The sequence below is a fragment of the Mastacembelus armatus genome, chromosome 7 (genome assembly GCF_900324485.2).
Source record: "Mastacembelus armatus chromosome 7, fMasArm1.2, whole genome shotgun sequence".
NCBI classification, from domain to species: domain Eukaryota; kingdom Metazoa; phylum Chordata; class Actinopteri; order Synbranchiformes; family Mastacembelidae; genus Mastacembelus; species Mastacembelus armatus.
The window spans coordinates 12,474,924-12,492,934 of NC_046639.1; the positions used below are offsets into that span (position 1 = coordinate 12,474,924).

The window sequence follows — 18,011 nt, forward strand, 5'->3', positions numbered from 1 at the left end:
GAATTATTAAGGAAATTGCTCTGGAACACTTCACAAACTCCAGTGGCACATTCTCACTTTGCTTTAATGTTTGAATGCTTATTCATGAACATCTTCATAACTGTTTGTTTTTAATAAGCTGTTTCACTTGTGTTTCCAAAAGTAAATATCCTCTGGCCTGGTTGTATGCAGGTAATTCTTTTTGTGTAGGTGTGATGTCTCTAATTTGACACATTTTCATCATCTGTCACTGGACATTTATTTTGAAGTGTTTCTTGTTTTCTGTTCCTTGCCTTGGTGTCTCTAGTTTTACTTTTGTCATTAGTGTCTGATTGTTTGCATGTGTGTCTCATTTGTATTTAAACCTTAGTTTCTGTATGCCTAGTTTCTGGTTCATTTTGTATGTCATATGTTGGCGTTCTGTCACCTGCCTTGTTCTCTGTATTTGGATTTATGCACCTGTTCTCTGTTTGGACTCTGTTCATTTCTCTTGGACTCTGTACCCCTTGATTATTGGTTGGTCTTCTCACTGTTGATGTCTGGTTAGTGTTTGTGTTCTAGTTGCCTGTACTTTGTTTTGCCTCTCTGTGCCTAGACTGCATTTGGGTCCAATGCCTAGCTCAAAGTATGTTGTCTTTTTTTGTTTCATTTTGAGTCTGTACAGCACTTTGGTCAACTGTAGACCACTGCTGATAGACAATGTTGCAAGTGAAGATAAAGTGACCTAAACATATTCAGTGATCCAGAAAAGCCATTTTCTACTAAATACATTTTAAAAAAACTTGCAGGCAGACATGCACAGATTACACAAAAGGGTGATGTACTCTGATAAACCTTTCCTGGCACACCTAGGAGTGTACTAAGTGTATGTGTGGGTTTTTGTCTCCTACCATGAGCAGCTGCAACAGCAGCACCAGCAAAAGCAGCAGGCGTTAGGCCGTTGGGAATTCTGGGTAGTGCTCATGCCCTGCCCCCCTCCTGCCCCACTCAATGCAGAGGTCTCGCTGCGACCTCCCCCCATGGCCAGCTCACCCTCTCGCTCGGCTGGGACTGGACCTGTATACTAAAGAGAGTGGAATACACTGTGAATTTTTCTGCACTGTTGCAAATCCTTGTAGAAAACTACTCAAGTATAAAGTAAAGTCATGCATTCAAACACATTTTGTATTAGATATTTAGAATATTTAATAGTATTATAAATGAGTATTATTATATCATACTATAATTAATATAATGTTAATACTGACTTAAGCCAGTATTTTACTGTTAGGTGTCTCTTTAGGTTTGGCACATGGATTTTTAAGAAGAATGTTAATTTACTTAATCTAACTTAATCTGAACTAGGCCAGCATGGTGGATTGTTGGTTAGCACTGTTGCCTCACAACAAGAAGTTCTTCCTGTGGGTTTTCTACTGGTACACATGTTTAGAGGACTACAAACCCAAGCTGATAGTTGACCAGTACTCATTTTCTCCCACAGTCCAAAAACATGTATGTCGAGTCTATTGGTGATTCTAAATTGCCCGTAGGGGTGAGTGTGAGTGTGTGTGGTTGCTCATCTATATTCGCCCCTGCGATGGACTGGTGACCTGTCCAGGGTGTACCCCTGCCATTCACCCAAAGACAGCTGGGATAGGCTCCAACAAATTCCCATGAACCTAAATAGGAATCAGCGTTTATAGATAATGAATGGATAACCAGAACTATACTGTAGTTGAAAATGAATGTAGTGGTGTAAAGAGTACAATATTTTTTTCTGAAATGAAGTATAAGTATCAGTCAATTAATCAGTTTTCAGTTCATTTTGACATTCGTGACAATCGTGTTTGTAAAGAGCATAAGACTTGAAAATCAGCTGAGGATGACAAAAAAAAAAAGGCTGGGAAAGTATATGCTTGCTGAGAACAGATGACTTTCAAGTTAGTGAACGTGAAAGGGTAAAACCTTTGAGCATACAGAAGATGGAAAATGAAATAAAACAGCTAAACCTAAAAATAATATGTTCCAATATAAGATACAGTGTATTCAAGATTCAGTATTCCCCTTTTTTCAATTATGTTGCAGCCTGATATTAAAATTGTTTAAATTAATTTTTTTCTCAGTAATCTAAGAAAGGGAACCTTAGAAAGTGTAACTACTGAGGGATCACTCTACTTTCCATATCCAGTAAGATCCTCAATCATCCTCAACCGTCTTCAGGAAGCCATCAAAAGAGGCTCAAGTATTAGCGAGCAGGATTCAGGAAAGACTACTCATGCACAGGATGTATCCGCAAATACTCAATGTTGTTGCAAAAAAGGTGTCCAAAGTGTTCAATGCTTCTGTTTTCAATGCCAAACTTTATTTTCAATGCCAATGCTTCTTTTTTCAATGCCAAACTTTATTTACAATGCCAAAACTTAAAGACATCAAATTGGCTCCATAAACATGGTGGTGGCAGCGTCATGCTGTGGGGGTGTTTTTCAGCAGCAGGGACTGGGAGACTGGACAGGGTTGAGGGAAAGCTGAATGGAGCAAAGTACAGAGATATCTTTAATGAAAATCTGTTCCCCAGCACTCAGGACCTCAGATCAGGCCCAAGGCAAAAAATCCCCAATGTGTGCAAAGCTTCTTGCGTCATACCTAAAAAGACTGAAGACTGTAATTGCTGCCAAAGGCGCATCAACTAAGTACTGAGTAAAGGGTCTGAATCCTGTGAATGTGATATTTCAGTTTTTCCTTTTTAATAAATTTACCAACATTCTCCTTAAATTCAGTTTTCACTTTGTCATTATGAGTGTAGTATCAGGCTGCAAAATAACAAAATTGAAAAAAGTAAAGGGGGTTTGAATACTTTCTGAATGCACTGTATATGCCTGAGAAGGGTGAAACTTCAGTTCTAACCAGTGTCATAAAGAAGTTAAACACCGTCTTCACATGATCACCTTTGTTTACAGTAATCTTACCAAGGTAGCAAAGTTAATATGGTAATATGACACGTGTATGACACATTCACAGTGAAGAATTTTAAGTAATATAATAAATATTATCACCATTTAAATGTTGACTGGGTGTTGGATTTGCATTAATAAATATGTGAGAGGTGGCAAGAAAGAGAAGCAACAAATAAATAAATTGGGGGAAGACAGATGACAAGAAAGCAATTATAGAGTAAAAGAGGAAGAAAGAAACAGGGAAACGAGATTTACAAACTTAGAGAGGATACAGAAGAAGAGACAGTGAGGCACCATGTGAAAAAGAGGAAGTGAGAGAGAGTGGGTATGAAGACAGACTAGGCAACGTGATGCATCATGTGATCACACTGTCACGTGAACAGACACACACACACAATGATAATATATACCTGCACACAGGTTTCTGTGTTGTGGGTCTATGAGCCCCCAAAGGGCTGGATTGCAGATGTTGCAGATGTTTATGGCCAACATTTGTATTTTATGAACATGAAAAACTGCCACTCCTAGATATATGTTATTTTTAATGCTCTCTCCTTGCTCAATGAAAACACAATACCACTGCAATAATATCATCACAATACCATTATACCACTGCACTCACACAAACAAAGTCTGTGCCTGGAAGAAAACTCCTCTCGATGCTTTTATCATTAAATTGGATGAATTTGTTTTTTTTTTTAAATCTCTCTGATATTGTGAAAATAGAGCTCAGCTAACATTAGCCTCCAGCTGTCGACTGATCTGTGTGCGTGTGTTTGAAGCGATACTCCAGAGCATGGGTCACTGAGGTATGCTTGGTGATTCTGGTGACTGCAAATTAGTGAACAAAGGCGGTGACCTGCAACATTTTCATGTAAATAAACATTCAGCAGCAAGTGGTAAATATACTCATTATTTAACATAAAGCCAGCACATGAACTAAAATAAAGAATGTAGTCTCTTTCTAGTCACATACTGTAACTGTAAAAAACTGATATGACTGGACTGGTGATCTTTTCATTGTGTCCTCTTGGCTTAATGACACCTGATTAAAGAAATACTGCAAGAACTGACAAAGAAAATCCTTTATGATAATACCATGGATGTATTAGGAAATCTGAATGCTTTGTGTTAATATGGTGTCAGACAGAAAAATAGATTAGCTCTGGAAAAGTCTTTGTCTATGTTCCCTGTCAACAGTTGTAAAGATGTTTCCCTGTAGGGAGAAAATACTTTGTCTTACAGTTGGCCACTGACATACCGCGCCATAGTCAGCTCTCTCATTAATCTACAGAGAAAACGCAGAGTTACAGATGCTTGTTGAGCAGAGGCAAACTATGAGAAAATATGCGGTGGCGAGTTACCGGTCCATACAGTGGCCATAACACTGCCTACAGGAAAGATGAACTTATATTTGAAAAGAGCTGATACATTCCTCTGTTAACATGTTTGAGAAAGGCAGTCGACTGACAGCTGCTGACATTTGTACAGTGTGTTTTTCACCAGTGAGTATACTGTATACACACAGTTTACATGGAGAACCACACACCTTTACAAACACACATTTGTAAAGGTGTGACCAGCGATGACATGTTTAGCCGCATGTCGTTGTTCCGTCGCTGGCTGTCTAGGTGGTGTCCAGCAAACGATGTGGGCTTCATAGACAATTGGGCCACTTTCTGGGGAAAACCCGGTCTGGTAGCAAGAGACGGCATCCATCCCACTTTGAATGGTGCAGCTCTCATCTATAGAAATTTGGCCAGGTTTATTAGCCAACCTAAAGCCTGACAATCCAGAGTGGGGACCGGGACGCAGAGACTCTGCCTCTCTGCAGTTTCCTTAGAGCCGTCGCCCCACTCATACCACATAGAGATTGTGTCTGCCCCTCGAACATATACAGTGGGTACGGAAAGTATTCAGACCCCTTTAAATTTTTCACTCTTTGTGTCATTGCAGCCATTTGCCAAAATCAAAAAAGTTCATTTTATTTCTCATTAATGTACACTCAGCACCCCATCTTGACAGAAAAAACCAGAAATGTAGAAATTTTTGCAAATTTATTAAAAAAGAAAAACTGAAATATCACATGGTCATAAGTATTCAGACCCTTTGCAGTGACACTCATATTTAACTCACATGCTGTCCATTTCTTCTGATCCTCCTTGAGATGGTTCTGCTCCTTCATTGGAGTCCAGCTGTGTTTAATTAAACTGATTGGACTTGATTAGGAAAGGCACACACCTGTCTATATAAGACCTTACAGCTCACAGTGCATGTCAGAGCAAATGAGAATCATGAGGTCGAAGGAACTGCCCAAGGAGCTCAGAGACAGAATTGTGGCAAGGCACAGATCTGGCCAAGGTTACAAAAGAATTTCTGCAGCACTGAAAGTTCCTAGAGCACAGTGGCCTCCATAATCCTCAAATGGAAGAAGTTTGGGACGACCAGAACTCTTCCTAGACCTGGCCGTCCAGCCAAACTGAGCGATCGTGGGAGAAGAGCCTTGGTGAGACAGGTAAAGAAGAACTCAAAGATCACTGTGGCTGAGCTCCAGAGATGCAGTAGGGAGATGGGGGAAAGTTCCACAAAGTCAACTATCACTGCAGCCCTCCACCAGTCGGGGCTTTATGGCAGAGTGGCCCGACGGAAGCCTCTCCTCAGTGCAAGACACATGAAAGCCCGCATAGAGTTTGCCAAAAAACACATGAAGGACTCCCAGACTATGAGAAATAAGATTCTCTGGTCTGATGAGACCAAGACTGAACTTTTTGGCGTTAATTCTAAGCGGTATGTGTGGAGAAAACCAGACACTGCTCATCACCTGCCCAATACAATCCCTACAGTGAAACATGGTGGTGGGAGCATCATGTTGTGGGGGTGTTTTTCAGCTGCAGGGACAGGACGACTGGTTGCAATTGAAGGAAAGATGAATGCGGCCAAGTACAGAGATATCCTGGAAGAAAACCTCTTCCAGAGTGCTCAGGACCTCAGACTGGGCCGAAGGTTCACCTTTCAACAGGACAGTGAACCTAAGCACACAGCTAAAATAACAAAGGAGTGGCTTCGGAACAACTCTGTGACCGTTCTTGACTGGCCCAGCCAGAGCCCTGACCTAAACCCAATTGAGCATCTCTGGAGAGACCTGAAAATGGCTGTCCACCAACGTTCACCATCCAACCTGACAGAACTGGAGAGGATCTTCAAGGAAGAATGGCAGAGGATCCCCAAATCCAGGTGTGAAAAACTTGTATCATTCCCAAGAAGACTCATGGCTGTACTAGCTCAAAAGGGTGCTTCTACTCAATACTGAGCACAGGGTCTGAATACTTATGACCATGTGATATTTCAGTTTTTCTTTTTTAATAAATTTGCAAAAATTTCTACATTTCTGTTTTTTTCTGTCAAGATGGGGTGCTGAGTGTAAATTAATGAGAAATAAAATGAACTTTTTTGATTTTGGCAAATGGCTGCAATGACACAAACAGTGAAAAATTTAAAGGGGTCTGAATACTTTCCGTACCCACTGTAAATCAGATAAATCAGAGGTTAACACAAGAGGAGTTATTCATAAAAACCTATTAAAAATTAAAACCACTCCTCTTATTGAACAGAAAAACAGAACAGTCAGATGTGGATTATTAAATATTAGATATCTTTCATCTAAATATCTGTTAGTAAATGATTTGATAATTGATCACCAAATTAACTTACTCTGTCTTACTGTAACCTGGCTACAGCAGGATGAATGAATCAACCCCCCTCAGTCATAAAAATTATCATGTCCCTCGAAGCACAGGTCGAGGTGGAGGAGTAGCTGCAATCTTCCACTCAAACTTATTAAACTTTCATTCTCAGAACAGTTATAACTCATTTGAGAGCCTCACTCTGAGCCTCTCACATCCAAACTGGAAAACACAAAACCAGTTCTAGTTGTCATTCTGTACCGTCCACCTGTCCCTTACTCAGAGTTTTTAACTGAATTCCCTGACTTCCTGTCTGATTTAGTGGTTAGTTCCGATAAAGTCATTATAGTGGGAGATTTTAACATTCATGTAGATGTTGAAAATAACAGCCTCAGCATTGCATTTAATTCTATATTAGATTCAATTGGTTTCACTCAAAATGTTAATAAACCCACCCACTGTTTTAATCACACCCTTGATCTTGTTCTGACCTACGGCATCGAAATTGAACATCTAATAGTTTTTCCCCCAAATCCTGTTTTGTCAGTTCATTCTTTAATAACTTTTGAATTTAAGATGATGGCTCATGCAGCGTTTGGAAGAAAATTCTACTACAGCAGATGTTTATCTGACAATGCTGTTAATAAATTTAAGAAAATGATTCCATCTTTATTTACATCTATGCCAAGTACGAACACAGTGGAGGGCAGCTGCCTCCATCCCACTCCCTACCAAATTGATCATATTGTTGACAGTGCTGTAGCCTCACTGCGTGAAAAGCTTGATACTGTGGCCCCTCTAAAAAAGACGTTCGTGAATCAGAGAAGACTAGTTCCATGGTATAATTTACATATTCGTACCTTAAAGCAGGCATCACGAAGGCTGGAAAGGAAGTGGCGTTCCACAAATTTAGAGGAAATTTTTCTAGCCTGGAAAAACAGTCTACTAACATATAAAAAAGCTCTCCATAAAGCCAGAACTGCATACTATTCATTACGAATAGAGGAAAATAAGAACAATCCCAGGTTTCTTTTCAGCACTGTAGCCAGTCTGACAGAAAGTCACAGCTCTGTTGAGCCCAGTGTTCCCTTAGCTCTCAGCAGTGATGAGTTTGAGTTTCTTTACAAATAAAATCACAACTATTAGAGATAAAATTCAGCAGATGCTTCCTAGACCTGCAATGAATCTTCTACTACAGTAGCTCTTGAATCATCTGTAAGACCTCAGTTATGTTTAGACTGCTTCTCTCCCATAGATCTCTCTGAATTTACATCAGTAGTTGCTTCATCGAAATCATCAACGTGTCTCTTAGACCCCATCCCGACTAGACTGCTTAAAGACACCCTGCCATTAATTAACTCATCTTTATTAGACTTAGTAAATTTATCTCTAGTGTCAGGCTACGTACCACAGGCCTTTAAGACTGCAGTAATCAAATCCTTACTCAGAAAGCCTAGTCTTGATCCAGGAGTCTTGGCTAATTATAGACCAATATCCAACCTACCATTTATTTCTAAAATCCTAGAAAAAGCTGTTGCTAAGCAGCTATCAGACCACTTGCACAGGAATGAACTATTTGAAGATTTTCAATCAGGATTTAGAGCACATTATAGTACAGAAACAGCACTGTTAAAACGATCTTCTCTTAGCCTCAGATAATGGACTTGTTTCTATACTTGTCCTCCTAAACCTTAGTGCTGCATTCGACACCATTGACCACAACATCTTATTACAGAGACTGGAGCATGTGATTGGTATCAGAGGAACAGCGTTAAAATGGTTCCAATCCCATTTATCGGACAGATTCCAGTTTGTTCATGTCCATGATGAACCTTCCACACGAACAAAAGTTAGTTATGGAATTCCACAAGGCTCTGTGCTAGGACCGATTCTGTTCACATGCTTCCTTTAGGCTATGTCATTAGGAAGCACTCTATTAATTACCACAGCTATGCAGATGACACTCAGTTGTATCTATCTAGTAAACCTGTTAACTCAAACCAGTTAACCAGACTTCAAGCGTTCGACTTTGAAATTCAGAGAAAACAGAAGTTATTGTATTTGGGCCTAAAAACCTCAGAAATAACTTTTCTAAAATTATAGCTACTTTAGATGGCATAGCCCTGGCCTCCAGCACTACTGTGAAACAGTACACACACATAAAACAAATCTCTAGAACTGCCTTCTTTCACCTGCGCAACATTGCCAAAATTAGGAACATCCTGTCTCAAAATGATGCAGAAAAACTAGTCCATGCATTTGTTTCCTCAAGGCAGGCTGCTGTAACTCATTACTATCTGGATATCCCAATATCTCCATAAAAACCCTCCAGTTAATCCAGAATGCTGCAGCCAGAGTCCCGACAGGAACTAGCAAAAGAGATCATATTTCTCCTATATTAGCTTCTCTTCATTGGCTCCCTGTAAAAAGCCTCCAGTTAATCCAGAATGCTGCTTTCTTCTCACATACAAATCCCTTCATGACCTCATAGTACCATATTATCCCAATAGACCACTTCGCTCTCAGAGTGCAGGTCTACTTGTGGTTCCCAGAGTTTCCAAAAGCAGAATGGGAGGCAGAGCCTTTAGCTATCAAGCTCCTCTCCTGTGGAACCAGCTCCCAGTCTGGGTTCAGGAGGCAGACACTCTCTGTACTTTTAAGGCTAGACTTAAAACCTTCCTCTTTGACAAAGCGTATAGTTAGGGCTGGCTTCAGGCAACCCTGAGCCATCCCTTAGTTATGCTGCTATAGGCCTAGACTGCCCGAGGACCATCGGTGCACTGAGCTCCCCTGTTATCTTTGTGACATTCCCTACAATACATTCCTTTGTCCTTTACGCTAACCATAACGTAAACCTGATTTTACATAGTATTTCACCTGCTCAATCAGAGCAGACAGAGGAACACTCCCTTCCTCTCTTTTATTACCTGCACCATCGTTTATAACACAGAGCTATCACATTTCTACCTTTGTGGGTGTGCGCAGGAGTGTGTTTGAGAACAAGATAATCAGTGTGTGTCAGAAGGCAAGCTATGTAAGTCTATGTGTAAATTCAAGTTTTTCTTTAGAGGTGAATACTGAACACAGAAAACTTCATTGAAAGCTTTGTTAAGGAACAAGAAAGAGAAAAAGGAAAGTCATAAATGAGAGGAGCAACGGTCTACAAAGAGAAAAATACAAGATAAATGAACAAAAGAAAGAGAGATAAAGACAAACGAAAGGAAGAAAGAAGCTAAAGTCTATAGTTCCTTTTGAGCAGATGCCTCACTTCCTTTTTTGTTCCATGTGTTTTTAGTGTGTGTGTATGTTTAACAGGGTTTGAATCTGAATGTTAGATTAAAGTAGATGACATGAGTAAGACTGACACATACACACAAGGTACTTCACTTCCTTGTCATCTCGACCCCATCTTTGTAAATATTTTTTTAATCTTTATTTAGCCTGGTAAACTTGATGGAGCATGCATGCTGTTTTCTAGCACTACCCTAGTGCTCACACACACACACACCAATAAAAAATGCAAATGGACCTTAAGGGCACAGGCTAACCTTTTATTTAAAAAAAAGGAAAAGGTTTTGAAAAAAGTGTGTTGTTGGTGGTGTAGTGTCTGCCTGCAGGCACTGCAGTAGCTACTACTGGCTGTGGCTACTTTCATTTGTGGCCAAATGTATATGAGGTACAATCCGAATGAGAAGCCATACCAAGACCTCTTGGTGCATCTTATGTTCCACAGTGACAGTACTCTGCCAGGATCAAATTAGTTTGCAAAGAGTCAGCTATGCAAAATTCATGTCAGTGTGGTAATAGACAGAACTTTCATGGTAACCAAACATTTTTTGAAGTCAAAAACAAAATACTGTCTACATCAGCTGTACTGTATTGTAAACATAATACATAATTAATCTAAACAAGAGGGAAATGTTAAGGAAGTTTTGAGGTTGCATTAACTGCTACTTCTAATCCAGTGAAATGCTACAACATTATTTCTTAGGATAACTAAGTAATGTGAATTTTAACATTACAGTCATTTGTGAAAAACCTTGGAGTTATTTTTGAAAAGGACATGTCCTTTAACTTACACATAAAACAAATCTCTAGAACTGCCTTCTTTCACCTGTGCAACATTGCCAAAATTAGGAACATCCTGTCTCGAAATGACGCAGAAAAACTAGTCTATGCATTTGTTACCTCAAGGCTAGTTTAGTGTAACTCATTACTATCTGGATGTCCCAGTATCACCATAAAAAGCCTCCAGTTAATCCAGAATGCTGCTTTCTTCTCACATACAAATCCCTTCATGACCTCATAGTACCATATTATCCCAATAGAGCACTTCGCTCTCAGAGTGCAGGTCTACTTGTGGTTCCCAGAGTTTCCAAAAGCAGAATGGGAGGCAGAGCCTTTAGCTATCAAGCTCCTCTCCTGTGGAACCAGCTCCCAGTCTGGGTTCAGGAGGCAGACACTCTCTGTACTTTTAAGGCTCTTTGACAAAACGTATAGTTAAGGCTGGCTTCAGGTAACCCTGAACCATCCTTTAGTTATGCTGCTATAGGCCTAGACTGCTCAAACTCAAACTGACAATGGTTTAACCAGAAATATGAATTTGAACAGACTGTAACAATTTTTTCCTCAGTAAAACTAATTAAAACAAATTTTTTCAATAACATCAAGGTCCCTCTTCTACCGTAGCTTATGCTGTGTGTCTAGGTTTTTGTACTTGTCCTGGTGTCGTGTCTCATAGTGCCGTCTGATGTTATATTCCTTAATTACACCTAATGTTATATTGGTTCCACAAACAGGTACTCTGCCTCCAAACTACTTTGAAGAGTCCACTTTTCATTTTGCCATTTATTTTGTGGCTAGCTTAAATGTCACTGTATAAACACTAATAGTTAATCGATTAATTTATTAAACTGGGAGATTTATTGCCTTCAGGTCAGCTTACACAAGAGTCGCACTGATCAGTGTGTAATTAAAGCAGAGGAGCTGCGGGAGGAGGGGGTGGTGCGCAGCTCTACATAGCCACGCCAGCTGTTGCAGTGCATTGTGGGATTTTTAGTATGAGGGACAGGAGTGCTTTATACTGTTGGGACAATAATTATAGACATATAAAGTTATCTAGTTATATAGCAGGCCAGATGTGGCCCGTGGGCCTTGAGTTTGACATCTCTGCAGTTTACAGTGGATTAAATCACACTAAAAAATGTAACTCTGAAATCCATACTTTACTCTAATTATTACTGCTATTTATGAGTGCATCTATGGATTTTCAGGTGCACTCCTTATTTGTATGTATGACACAAGGGTCAGTGTTTCCACGCTGGTATGCTAATTCCCATGTCAATTATTCTATTAGAAATCTTGGCTTTACCAAAGGAAGTGGCATGCGGATGTTTCAAGCTCAGTTTTGTGCATATGCAACAGTTATATTATAAATAAGGGCCAAGGTTCCTTCTGACATGTAAATTAAGACCACCATGTGGTATGACATGACTCACTGATTTAAGAATTATACTTAGACTATTAGTTTGTTAGCATTTAACAATAGAACAACAAGAGGTTGTGTGTATGTTCATCCATCAATATCTGTTGGTTACCTGGTTCACTGTGATCCCCTTCTTTGTACTAGACTAGCTTGTTCACCACTGCTCATTATAAGTATTCATCTGAGAAATTATTGCTCCATAATCTCCCCACTTGATCACCAACATGAGTGTGACAGAGAGGTGAGGTTCACGATGACAGATCAAGAGATGTTTAGACAGCAAAATGAAAGATGGGATTTAAACAAGAAAAAGAGGTAGACAGGAATCTCTTATGTGCCCAGGGAAATGTGCATTGTTGTGTATGTGTATGTCAGTATGAGATCTGTCCCCAGTTGAAACACAGGAAATGAGGAAGTGATGTCTGAGAACAACATGACAGTGCAGAGTGAATTGTTAGTCCTGGTCCAACTTCTGAAAATCAGGGATCAGGATATTCATTTTACTGGTATCAAAGGGTAGCTTATGTTCCTGGAATTCTAATTTAATAAAGACAACGTGCAAACCACAAAGGTCAATTGCCTTTTTGGCAGCTCTGACCACGTTTCTGTCCTACAATATACAGTCAAGCCCGAAATTATTCATACCTCTGGCAAATTCTGACTTAAAGTTACTTTTATTTAACCAGTAAGTTTTTTCTTGATTAGAAATGACACAGGCGTCTCCCAGAAGAAAATAAGACGATGTACCAGAGGTATCATTGTGGAAAAAATTATTACTCATTTTTTATTTACATTTGAACAAAAAGTGGCATGTGAATAAAAATAGCTTTAAGTCAGAATTTGCCAGGGGTATGAATAATTTCGGGCTTGACTGTATATGGGAGTCTCTGACCATCATTACAGTGCTGACCTGAAGTCGTTTGTGGGGTGACAGGAAGTGAAAATCTGCCGCATACACCCATGTTAGCATGAAACAACTATAGATTTAAGGTTGCTATTGTAATTTGGAATGGAGGTCTGCATATCAAGTGTTGAACTGATTGCACAGTTCATATCTACAGATTTTGCACTCTGCTTTGTTCGCTTAATATAATAAAATAGTTAGCCTTTTACTGGCTAAGCTGTAAACTGCTAATTTAACATTAAAATAATTGCATGTTGGTTAGGAGAAAATGTAGTGTCAGAACATACAGTAGTCTTAAATATGTGAATACATGTACATTGTGCATGCATGCTAAAAATCTCGTCACTCTGTGGAAAAATGATCCCATTTAAAACTGGGTTTAAAGAAATAGTTTTTCTAAAAATACCACACTAAAAATATCACAATCTTGCTTCCCTTAAACCAGCTCCAACTCTGCAGATCACATCAAGACATCTTTACTGAACTCACAATTGTGGCTAAAGATATTTTACTCAACCTAAAGTGGTTATTATTTTCTCTTCATTAGTTCTTTCCAATAAATTTGTCTTACGCAACACTGATGTGGAACTAAGGAGTTTAAAAAGGCTGCAGTCTCCTGTACTGATGATTCGTTCTTACACCTTCAGGCGTTATTATTAAAGTGGTCCTTTTCTGCCTGCCATGTTCTTTCACAGTGTCAATGGTTTTACACTGCAGCTGCAAATTCTAAAAGCCCTCAGATGAGGAACCCCTGTCTCCCCTTTAGGAGAATCAAGGTTAGACTCAGAGACCCAGATCTAAATTCTTAAGTGAAGATGTTGCTGCTGCTTCTATGTCTGCCTGCAAGATTGTTTTTCCTCTTACAAAAAGGTGAATATCAGTGAGTCAGACCCAAGATTATATGCCAAAAAAGAATTAGAAATACCCTGCCCTGACATGTTCAACATGCACATGCTGCACGTTTCCTTTTCCTCTTAAACTGTCTTTCTTCATTTACAGTCTTTGAAATTTCACACAAGTTCCCTTACTTTCACACTAAAACACTTATTTCTACAGGAGTCAAACACACACTTGTACAACTATCCTTGCACGGACACTAAGTGCACCGGAAAACAAGACCAGAATCTGGTCCACCACATCAACTCCTATATTCATTTTACTTTCCCATCCTAATATGGACAAGCCTCTCTAAGCACATACACAAACACACAAACAGACAAACCCTGACTGTACAGTCAAGCTATAACTGCTCACATGTGCATTCAGATGGGATCAGTCTGAGGGAACATTTTAGCCAGTTTGGATTTTAACATATATGCCCTTAAACTGAAGTAAGGAGTGATGGGCACACATAGAAGAAGAGTGGACTCACTTTAAAATGTTTATAGGAAATTATCCCATGAATTACCCCACTGCTATGCGGATGACACTCAGTTGTATGTATCTATTAAACCTGTTAACAGAAAGCAGTTAAACAGACTTCAAGCCTGTCTAACTGTCATAAAGTCCTGGATGACCAGTAACGTTTTACTTTTAAACTCAGAGAAAACAGAAGTCATTGTATTTGGGCCAAAAAATCTCAGAAATAACCTTTCTAAAATTATAGATACTATAGATTGCATATCCCTGGCCTCCAGCACTACTGTAAAAAATCTTGGAGTTATTTTTGACCAGGACATGTCCTTTAACTCACACATAAAACAAATCTCTAGAACTGCCTTCTTTCACCTGCGCAACATTTCCAAAATTAGGAACATCCTGTCTCAAAATGATGCAGAAAAACTAGTCCATGCATTTGTTACCTCAAGGCTAGATTACTGTAACTCATTACCATCTAGATGTCCCAATATCTCCATAAAAAGCCTCCAGTTAATCCAGAATGCCGCAGCCAGAGTCCTGACAGGAACTAGGAAGAGAGATCATATTTCTCCTATATTGGCTTCTCTTCATTGGCTCCCTGTAAAATACAGAATAGAATTTAAAATCCTTCTTCTCACATACAAATCCCTTCATAATCAAGCTCCTTCATACCTTAAAGACCTCATAGTACCATATTATCCCAATAGACCACTTCGCTCTCAGAGTGCAGGTCTACTTGTGGTTCCCAGAGTTTCCAAAAGCAGAATGGGAGGCAGAGCCTTTAGTTATCAAGCTCCTCTCCTGTGGAACCAGCTCCCAGCCTGGGTTCAGGAGGTAGACACTCTCTGTACTTTTAAGGCTAGACTTAAAACCTTCTTCTTTGACAAAGCATATAGTTAGGGCTGGCTTCAGGCAACCCTGAACCATCCCTTAGTTATGCTGCTATAGGCCTAGACTGTCCGAGGACCATCAGTGCACTGAGCTCACCCCAACCTGGTCGAGGCAGATGGCCGCCCAAACTGAGCCCGGTTCTGCTGGAGGTTTTTTCTTCCGTTAAAGGGAGTTTTTCCTCTCCACCGTCGCCAAGTGCTTGCTCATAAGGGAATTGTTGGGTTTTTAGTTTTAGTTTTTGTAAAGTGCCTTGTGATGATTTGTATTGTGATTGGGCGCTATACAAATAAAATTGAATTGAATTGAACTGAAGGTCCTGTTCTCATGCATTTCGTATGTTAGGAGTTCTAAAGTAGAAATTAATTTGATTATAAAAGAAATTGTGCCCCTTTTTTGTAAATCAAAAGACATAATATCATCTATTATGTTACCATGCGGTTAATTAGGAAAGTCGGGTATGGCACCCTTCACATAATGCCTAGCTTACAAATACAACTGGGAGATGAGTCTGTAACACAGGGGTCTCAAACTCAATTTACCTGGGGACCGCTAGAGGCAGTGTCTGGGTAAGGTTGGGCCGCATCAGGTTTTCCACAAGAAAAGCTTTGTTAAAAAAATTCCAACCTTCTTAAATCTCTTTATTTTAATTTTAAGATAAAAAAATTAATTAAGAATTAATAAGAAAATAAATCAATCAATCAGTAATAAATAAATAAATAATAATAATAAAAATAATAATAATAATAATTAGATTTCTCTAGTCTGTGACTATATCTGGTTTCTATTTCTTTCAAATGTCTGTATTAACAGTTCTTTAACCTTTAACCTTCTTCTGAACATGAACTGTCCTCAACATGAATTGAACATTGAAGAACATGAACTGTTCTTCTGAACATGGCTTTTCTTGCAATGCAAACAGCGCGATGCAAATAAATAAAAAAAAAAACAAATGACCGACAAATAACGGTGCGACCTTATATTTTGTAGCTGGGCACCACGGACAGACGCCGAACGGCACCGCCGGTGTGCGTACACTAATAATTTTAAAGACGTGGCGCGACCCGACGCTGCGTTTCTCGTTCGGTGTGCGATGACAGCTGTTTAAAACAAACAGCACAACTAACTAACCTAACTTATTAACATAATGTCTTCCAAGTTAACCCTCAGGGGTCGACAAACGCGCCAGCACGTTTTGTGGCGTCTTCTCCTGATAATGCCCAAACAAACTTAAATTACTCTGTCAGTTTTGATCGTTCAGATAAGAGCAATATATAATTCGAATCTGTAAAGGATTTTATTTGTGTAAACTCATAATAACAACAGAACGCTGTGCTTTTGTAAAATTAAGAATGCACACTTCTCTGTCACTGTCATCTCTCTTCACAGACATGTAAATAAAACTACCAGAATGTCAGCGAAAACTTAATAATACATAATACATAAAAATATATGGCTAGAAAGCTTGAAATGTCCTCGTTTAAATGAAACAATTCAAGTCAAAAACAAATCATCACTTTTTATTTAATCCATATGAACGTATGGAGCGATACGTTTTCTCCTGTCTCATCTCATTATAGCTACAGTGATCCCGCCTCGCACTGAGTGCACTGTTCACATGGAAATAATCTGAGGTGAGCCAGGTAGTTCTGTACACGCACCTGAGAAATGACATAAAACATCAAGCTTCATCATAAAGTGTACTACTTTTTCAGCTCCTTGTTCTGAAAGCGGTGAAAGCAAAGTAGCACAGGCCGGGGCGTGATCCCCAGCTTCAGTTAGGGGGCCAGGCTACAATGGGCCTGGTCTAACTCAGGTGCAGAAGAGAAAATTTCATGGCCAAATACCTCTTATATCAGTTGAGAGAAGAACTTATTGGGTTGTTGCCCCTCAATTCCCTTGGGTAGTCTGACCAGCCTGACATCATTCTCCTATTCCTTCCCTCCATATCAGCTAATAATACTGCTGAGTCAGCTTTGCTAACAACAGAATCACAGTCCAACTTCATCCCCGTTTTAGGTGGTTTCGGAGGCAAAATGGATCAAGAGGTTGTTAAGTACTTTTCAAAGTACAAAATATGGCTTGTAAACAGATTGTTAAAAATTTGTTTTTAAGTCGAAGTTACAAGTCATTTGTACAACCATAACATTCCAGATGTGTCGAATCACCTGGTTGGACTGTTGTCATGTTATTCAATAGCCCGTTTGGGCTTCCCATCAGACTGTAATTATTGGTCAGTATGTCCCTACTCACCTACCATCCTACAGATCTTCACTGTCATCATTGGCCCCTAGGTTTATTTTTTAGGACTCTTCTCAAAAATTGCATACCCATAATGAAATGAGTATATCTCTGTAACCAAAGGTCTATTAGAATACTTCTGGCGTCACATTCAAGGGAACATTTGTGAGATTTGTTCAGATGTGTAAATATCAGTATGTGTGTTACTGGTGAGGAGTAAATGAAGATGGCACACAGTAAAAATGGCAAAATGGCATTACTGCACAGTTGTGTACACCATGTGCACTATTTGTATTTCATCATGTAAATGTAAATATTTAATCATCTTTGAACCTATATATTTTATGTATTTATCACTAATGGTATTCAATGCTTTCAAAAAAATAATAAAGTTTAAAGTTTCGAATCTGCCACCCCAAAATTCAGCTTTTTTCCTCCCTAAACATAAATTTAATTTAAACATTTTTATCACTCCTTCCGCATATGTCATTGCGCAGGGCTGTATCTCCGCAACCGATTGGTCGATTTGAGTGATTGAC

At 39.3% G+C, this 18,011-nt stretch overlaps 1 protein-coding gene across 7 annotated transcripts in view; it reads right to left on the bottom strand.

Annotated features, from left to right (window-relative positions):
• Positions 1-18,011, bottom strand: part of rgs19 (regulator of G protein signaling 19) — a 48,587-nt gene that overhangs the window by 18,181 nt on the left and 12,395 nt on the right. For 6 of the 7 annotated variants that reach the window (XM_026331691.2, XM_026331689.2, XM_026331688.2 and 3 more), the window contains one exon: positions 870-1,042. In XM_026331691.2, the coding sequence (XP_026187476.1) occupies positions 870-1,042 (173 nt within the window). Of the gene's footprint in view, positions 1-869; positions 1,043-14,815; positions 14,834-18,011 lie in introns of those variants that run through there. The other variant, XM_026331694.1, reaches the window with a different exon arrangement.